The sequence below is a fragment of the Chinchilla lanigera genome, unplaced genomic scaffold, assembly GCF_000276665.1.
Source record: "Chinchilla lanigera isolate Chin_1 unplaced genomic scaffold, ChiLan1.0 scaffold00008, whole genome shotgun sequence".
Classification (NCBI taxonomy): domain Eukaryota; kingdom Metazoa; phylum Chordata; class Mammalia; order Rodentia; family Chinchillidae; genus Chinchilla; species Chinchilla lanigera.
In genome coordinates this window covers 5,118,318-5,126,526 of record NW_004955409.1, presented here as the reverse complement: position 1 = coordinate 5,126,526, position 8,209 = coordinate 5,118,318, and the positions used below count along the sequence as shown (strand labels likewise).

The 8,209-nt window shown below is 49.1% G+C and overlaps 1 protein-coding gene across 5 annotated transcripts in view; it reads right to left on the bottom strand.

The window, feature by feature from the left end:
• Positions 1–5,195, bottom strand: part of Cep152 (centrosomal protein 152kDa) — a gene marked incomplete at its 3' end in the record, with an annotated part of 89,398 nt that extends 84,203 nt beyond the window's left edge. For 2 of the 5 annotated variants that reach the window (XM_013510301.1, XM_013510303.1), the window contains 2 exon segments: positions 3,968–4,202; positions 4,935–5,195. In XM_013510301.1, coding sequence (XP_013365755.1) covers positions 3,968–4,070 — 103 coding nt within the window. 5 annotated transcript variants of the gene reach the window in all.
• Between the last annotated feature and the right edge of the window lie 3,014 nt (positions 5,196–8,209).

Genomic DNA, 8,209 nt, shown 5'->3' with positions numbered 1-8,209 from the left:
TGATTTTTAAAAATCAATCAGCTGGGTGTAGTGGCACACACCTATGATATCAATGCCACCCTGGGCTACATAAGCAAGTTCAAGGCCAGCCTGAACTATAGAGGGAGACCCTGTCTCAAAAAAAAAAAAAAGAAAAAAAAAAACACAAAAAGTAAAAAATCAGGTTCTGGTAAAAATGCTCAGGACAGATGGAAGGCTGTGAAGGTGTGCTCTGCTGAGGGTCCAATCGCAAATTCAACATGAGAATCTGCCTGGGGAATACAACAGCAGGCGATGGATTTTCAAGGACTTACACGCACAAAGGCTGGTTATTCAAATTAAACTTAGGGATCCTCACACACACACAAAATCCCCAGGATTGCAAAACTGGTGGAATATGGCCCTCCCTTCAGTCCTGGCCCTCAGACCAATGAGACTGAAATGCACTTTGCTGGTGCCTCAGTCACACACACCCACTCCATTTGCACACTCTGAAACACCAGCAACCCAAATACATTTAGCCACAAAGAACTGAACTCCTGCCAGGCATGGTGATGCACACCTGTGAACCTAGCATTCTGAAGGCTGAGGCAGGAGGATCACTGCCAATTCGAGGCCAGCCTAGGCTACATAGTGAAGTCAGGCCAGCTTGAACTGCACAGTGAGACCCTGTCTCAAAGAAAAAAGAAAAAAAAATTGAACATCTTTGTGTTAACAGTTGAGAATTACAATCGCTTCTCGGCCTTTCGGCTAAGATCAAGTGTAACAGTTGAGAATTACATCACACATTTTTATGGAAACCAACAGCTCTGCAGCGAGAGATCTCATTTCATCAGGCTTGAGGCTCCAGGGTTATATGATGTCCTTCCGTTTGTATCACTAAGGAAAAACCACCAGCTAAACTACAGCACATCATTAGTTTTAAAACACAGCCAAGCTTATAGATGTGAAAACAAACCATGCACCTTAGAATAAATGTAGCATTAAAAATTCACACACAAAAATTAACGCAAATATGAATGGCAGTGATGAGAAGCCCCATGAGCCAATTTTTGGCTTTTTTTTTTTCAGAGACTACGGCTTCTCAGCCAGCCTCTCATTTTCAGACCACTTTCTCTCCTCTTTTTTTCTGATCTCTACATCCAGCTCCTCACTTCCAACTTGTGTCACCTCAAACTTTTCACGCTGACATAAACCCTCCCAGCCTCTGCTTCTTAGACCAGACATTCTTGTTCCTTTCTGCTCTCGTGAGGACAAAGGAAGAAGGACATACACACTCTCACTGAGTAGGAACACACAGCAGCGCAGGGATTCTAAATCCTTAGCTCTCCCTGAACCACAAGCATTCTCTTATATATCGGCTGTGAGGAAGAGCCGTAGCAAGGCTGCAGAGGCAAAGGGAAAACACAATGTTGTGTATCCAGGCCTTTGTTCGCTACTGCAAATAGACACCACGCCTGCCGAATCTACGGGTCATGAGAACACCTAAGCCATCGCCACACACGGATGAGGTGAATCCTACAGGAAGAAAGAACTCTGGGGCTTATTTTCCTACTGTGTTCTCCACCTCTTCCTTCACTTTCTATAAATACAAGACAGTATAGGATTGGCATCCATTTCTCCTCTGTTAGATTAAAGAGAGGGTTTTCCCAGCCTTTTACTAGTCTGCCATTAGAGGATTCTGAATGTTGAAAAAGAACATTACAATTTACAAGAGCCCATCGCTAAATACAGATTCTACTATATTAAATAACAAACTGCTTTTTCTCAGGAAATACATGAATTCTGTAAGGTACTTTTATTGTTAAGTGAAGAGTATGTAAAAGACCAAACTGTATGTTAAATGACATTAAGTCCAAACTTTGTCATTAAATATCGGAAAACACCAAAGCCTTTCCAAAGTATAAAGAAGTTCTCCTTCTAAAAAGTGTAAGCCACCAGAAACTAAGAAGCAATTTTAGGCATGGTCAACTCACTGTGGTTTAAAAAAAAAACAAAAACACAGTACTAAATATTTTAGCTGAGATTCAAAATAAAAGCTAACTTTTTAATATATTATTCACCACTAATTAACACTACTATTAGACATATTCTATAATATTCAGAAAAGAGAGTACTTAGAAATAACAGCAAGGTAACAAAACCAAAAACTTCTTATAAAGAGAAAAGCTTAATAGAAAGCTAACACAAAAAATAAAACTCGTATAAGGCAAAAGACATTAATAAGTCAAGTATTATGTATCAAAAATATATCGCTAACAAAGTTAAAAGATTAAATTACAATAAGGAGAAAAACATTCACAAAACACATGACAAATTCTCCCACAAATTTTGCAAAGACATGAGAAAGCCAACCTAATTTTAAAAAGGACAAACAAGTCATTAAAAAAAAATGTAAATGCTCAATTAATTTAATTTTCTTTTTTTTCCTGTCTTTTTTTTTTTTTTTTTGGTTTTTTTCCGGTACCGGGAACCGAACTCATGACCTTGCGCATGCCAGGCAGGCGCTTTTGCCACTGAGCTAAATCCCCAGCCCCTTTCCTGTCTTTTTAAGACAGGGTCTTGCTATGCAGTTCAGGCTGGCCTTGAGCTCACTTTGTAGCCCAGGCTAGTCTCAAACTTGCAACAATCCTCCTGCCTCAGCCTCCTCCCCAGTGCTGGGATTACAGGTGTGCGTAACCACACCCAGCTGCTCAATTAATTTGAAAAAATGTTGAACTCATGAAGAAATTAAGGAGGTACCATTTAAACAACTAAATGCCATTTTCAACCACTAGGATGAAAAAAACAAAGCAAAACAGTTAACAGTGTTGGCTATTTTATTTTTTCTGTAGCTGATGAACTGCTGGCAAAAATATGAAACGCTGAAACTGTTAAAAACTATCAATATGAGTATACTGAAAATAAACACTGCCCCAGTGTACATAATTATTTATGAATTAAGTCAGCAATACTATGTCACTAGTAAAAATTACAAAATTTTTCTATATTTATTGACTCAGAGGGCTGGCTATTTCAAGAAATCAAGATGCAGAGTAAGTGAACAGTATGTTTTTTAAAAACATAGGCTTCTATTAAGATTTTAAACTAATCTGACATGGTAGCCCAAACTGGGCATTCTGAGAAGCTGGGGCAGGAAGATGGAAAGTTCAAGCCCAGCGCGGGCAATGTAGTGACTTAGCAAGACTTGTGTCTCAAGAAAAAAATAAAAAAGCCTGGGGTGCAGCTCTATGTGAAAGCCCTGGGTTCAATCAGCAGTGCAGCAAAAACCAAACAAAACAACTAGTCTTCTGCTCCAGCACCTTGTTACCCATGGTTGGCTATGTTTGGTTTCCCTCCTTGGGGCAAGAAGAAAACCAACAGATATTTAGCTAGAGAAAAGATTACAAGATTACAAGCAAAAGTAGCACTGTTTCCAAATCATCTAATAAACCACAGGCACCCAAATGTAGTAGAATTAAAATGTATCTGTGCCTTGTACATGGTAAACACACTATGGTATTTGCTGAATTAATATGGTATATGCATCCATGTTATTGTATAGGAATTATTCCAGTAAAATTTTATTGACTACTACCAAATGCCAGATTATATCCTAGCTGGATCTAAGATGTGGTACCAGCCAGGGTGAGCTCTTAGGGAGACAATGACATAAACAAATAGCTGCACTACACATTATAGCAAATGCTGTACTAGAGGAAAAGGCAGAGCAAAAATTAACTCTGCCTAAGAAGGAAGGAAGGCTTGAAGGTTTCACAAAAAGAAGAGACTTTAGATGAGAAATTCATCCCCAAGGACACACTACAGGCTTAAAAAAAAAAAAAGAGCACGCTCATTCCAACAACCCGGGCCTCATTTCAGCGCTTTTGTGTATCAGCTGTGCAACCTTAAGCACGCTGCCTTCATTTCTTCATCCAAAAAATGGGGCCAAAAACAGTATCTACCTCTATGCAGGAAAGGTGCGTGAACAGCTTGTGGGAAACCTTACTTCCAACAAGGCAGCCTCCTCTCCGATGCAGATGTCTCCCTCTTCCCGGCCCCGGTCCTCCAGGAAGACAGTCCCTGCTTGGCACCTTCAGACTGTGTGTCATATGCTTTTCCTATGGCTTCAGCTTCAATCTCCTACTCAGTTGAAGGCAGTCCCCATCTAGGGAGCGCATGTACACGTGCTCAGTACGAAGGTACGCAGTGAAATGCAGCTTGAATCAGACTCCAGCCCATAACTGCAAGACAGGAAGGAGGGTTAGGTGCCGCGGAGGGCGGCGCAGGAACTGCCCCCAGAGCAAGGAAGTGCTACTTATTTGCTGACACGCCGAGTGCCGGGCTAGCATGGAAATCGCAGGGCACACCAGATTGTTTCTGACGCGCAGCGACTGGTGGGGAGGCCCGGCCATCCAACCACTGACCAACCCCGCACAGGACCGGGAAGGGCCCGGCGGAAGGAACACGGCAGGCACGAAACAGAGGACCACGTCCAGCGCTCGGTGCTGGCGACAGCAGCTTGGACAAACGGACTCTAGATGATCAGACATCAGAAAGGGGGCGGGGGGCCCGGCAGGCACCCCAGGCTGAACCCATGTAAGAAGCACGGCCTTGCAGAGATTGACGCCTTACCGCGGAGCCCAGGCTGGCGTCCCCCGGCACCACGACGGGACCGGGAGCCGGAGCCCGGGAAGCGCGGGGAGCGCGGGTGCCGGCCGCGGCTGCCGGCGTCAGCACGCGTGCACAGAGCCCACTGTGACCCAGCGGCCCGGGAGGGTCTCCGGAGAGACGAGCGGCTCCCGGACGTCACTTCTGGCCGGGCGCTCGGAGGAGCCGAGCGGGCGCAGGACGCTGCCGTCCCGAGCGCGACCCGGGCGCGGGCGTCAGCCCTGCGGGAAGCCTTCACCGAGATCCCGAGGGCCCCGCGGCTCCCCCAGCCTCGGCCCCGGGCCCAGCCGCGCAGCAGAACTCACCGGAGACCACGCCGCTGTCACCGCGGGGAAACGCTAGTCCCTGCGAGGAACAACTTCCAGCAAACTCGCAGACCTAGACGCCAACCTGCTAGTGCCTTCCTAGTTACAACCAAACCCGCTGTAGGGTTTTGAAGAGCAGCCATCGCCTCCAATCGCCCGCTAGAAGCTGGCCTGATGGGCGGAGTCGAGCCCCTCGGGGCGGGGCTAGAAGGCGGGAGTCTCCGCCCACGCAAGCTTGGTTGAGAGGTCCGTCCGCGGTTGCAAAGGTACGGCTGTTTGAAGCGGGCGCCAGAGGTGGCGGGAAGCTGTCGCTGTGCTCCCATTGGTGAGCCCGCGAGCCAATTAAGCGAGGGCTGGCTCTGGGTGGGTGGGGCTATCGGTTGCCTAGAGACACGGGGCGCCCCGCCCGCTTCCTGCCGGGGTCTTAGCTCTTTGCGCTCCTGCGCTCGCGTTCTCGGCGGAGGCGCGCAGGACCCGTTTCCTCCGCCAGACTCTCGCCGCAGAGGTTCTCGCGTTTACGTTTACCCTTCTGCTCGCTGAGACGCCGGGTGCCGGTCCGCTGTGTCTGCTGGCGCCCCGGGCCGCCTCTCTGGCCGCTGTGCCGTGGGGCGGCGCGTTCGCTGCCGTCCAGCCCGGTGCCCGAGGCTGTGCCCGGCCGCCTCGCGAAGGTGGCTGCGGGCCTGCCCTTCCCGCAGCACCCAGACTCCCGGGCACAGGGCCCGGTGGTGTCAGGGCGCGGCGCCACGGTCCGGACTGCCTCGGCCTCCCCTGCGCTCGCGCCCCGGCCCGTAACCCCGGGCCCTGGCCGGAAGGACGCGGTGAACGAAGTCCGGGCCACACAGGGAGGCTGAGGCCTGCCCGGCCCCCGCCGCGAGCCCTGGGCAGAAAGGCGGCGGGGAGCTGCCGCAGCTGCCGCCCGCGCTGTGCACCGCGGAGGTGGGACAGGTGAAGCCTGCTTGACTCTGATTGCGTGCGCCCGTGTCTGGGTGAATACGGCCACGGGCGCCGGTCACTCGGGGCTCTTTGTCCGAGGGAGACGGGCCCCGGCCCCTCCCGCATGTTAACCTATTCTGGGTCTCTTTGGGTTTCATCTTCGCCTCCCCTTGGTCAGGCACAAGCTCCTGGGTTGGCCCCCTACGTCTCCCTACCCCACCTCTCCACCAGCATCGCCTTGAGGGAGCGCACCTCCTCTGGAGCCCTTCCTGGCACACCCCACCTCCTCCCCTGGGCGGCCACGATGCCCCCACGTCTGCGCAGGGCATGCGCCCCGCGGTGCGGCGGGAGGACCCCTGTGCCCCTTTCCACTAGCTACTGCACGCGCGTTTCGCTCAGCAGAGTGTCTGTAAGGCTCTTCCTCACTCTCCTACTCAGCGTGCTTTTTGTTCCCTGGGAGGCGCTCAAAGCAATTGTGGGAATCGTGCTAAATGAGTAAGTGAACGAAGAAACAAATAAATGAAGACTATCGGGGCCAGAAAAAGCCAATGAAAGGCGTTCAAGTAAACGGCCTGTGTTGAACCTGGGCCGAAGGGTCTGTTAGGGAGAACGAGCCTCAGGCTCTCTCCGCGGCCGCCGCAGTCCCTCAGGAAACTGTCCAGCGTCCTGTGCAGAGCGCTATGAAAAATGCTGCCGCAAACCGGGCCACAAACGACTGCTTCTCAGAAAGATCGAAGCAGAGGAGTGGGCAGGGTGTATAACCCCTTCCTAGTGCAGCACAGGCTGCAAGGGCTTTCACGAACTATCTCACTCGGTTGCTCACAATCACTGTAGTATTACCCCCGTTTATGGCGGAAGGAGGTTACATTAGAAGGAAAGAGAAAAATTAAGCAACCTGCCCAAGGTCATACAGTTAAATACAAGACAGAATTTGAACCCAGGCCCTTTATCTCCAGAGCTTGTCAGCTACATGCAAAATATTTTAGACTAGCACAGGATTGACAAAAGATGAAGAATAAAGAATAAATCAGCACCCTCTGCTTCTAAACGTGGGTCTGAGTGGAGCTACAAACACACTATAATTAACAAAATCTTCCTTGACTGCCTGTCCTGCTTTAAGTCCTGCCTTGATGCTTCACTAAGAAGTGTAGGGCACAAGCTACTCACAAGCTACCCTACTTTCAAGGTAGCAACACTCTGGGCACAAGCTCCTCACACAGAAAGCGTCTCAGTTACTTTCCTGGTTACTAAGACACAGTGCCTGACACCCACAAGTTAAAGGAGGAAAGGTTTCCTTTGCCTCATGATTCCTAGAGGTTTCAGTTCATAATCAGCTGGCTCCAAGGCAGGGTGGCCTGGCAGTGGGGCATCAACAAGGAGAAATAGTCTGTTACCGTTTGTGTGTGGATGTCCCCCGAAGCCTCGTGCAGTCGTGGGACTGGCTTCTGGAGTTTGTGATTGATCCCATTGGGACTGTGTTTGACCTGGAACAAAATTATCTAAACTGTTCTCGATTTTTGGACAATATAGGTGAACTGTTTAAGCGGTATGGAATACAGAAGTTAAAAGATAAAATGGACTCTGTTTTCCCACGTCTGTTTACCCTCCATTTTTTTGCCAAGCTGTTTTCCTTTCAAGGCCTGTCCTTCCAGTTTACAGTAGTACTGTGAGTCCTGCTTGTGTCAGTATTAATGAGAAGCAGCTTTCAGATGAGATGGCCCCTCTTCAGGGCGTCTGGGAGAAGAATGGTTGTTGCCCCATGGAATATCACATCTGTTGCTAGTGTCGTCCGTAGTTCCAGTTCTCCACATTTTGGGTACTTGAACCAAAACGTAATAGCCCACAGTTTTGTATCCGTTCATTCCTTAGATTCTCCGTCTCCCTCTTCCTGGTCACACTCTCCTCAATCCTTCCTTTCTAGCAGAAACACAGTTATGATTTTGGAGGCCACTGGTTCAGTGAGTATTTGTGCCAGTCCTGTCCATCACCTTCCTATCAAGTCCCCCCTGAATTATCAAGGAAAACCCATTTCCACTGCTAGAGTTTTAGCATTTCGATAGGCCCTTGTTATATTGGTTATGTAGGAAGGAGTCTTATGTACCCCGTTTCCTTAGAGCCAACTCCGCATTTTCCTCCCGTCTGTCTCTGTCTCTGAGACCCTTCCTTTTCTAACCCCTCAGCCTTCTGAGTGTCATTATGATGTGATTGTTTCTCAGCTCCATTTCATCTGTCACTTCCTTGGTTGGAGAACAACATTGCCAACCCGGCCTTGGCTTTTTCAGTATTGCACTTAGTAGGGTGTGTGACAGTTTGCTGAGAGGCTGCAGGCCCTGGCTGTGGGA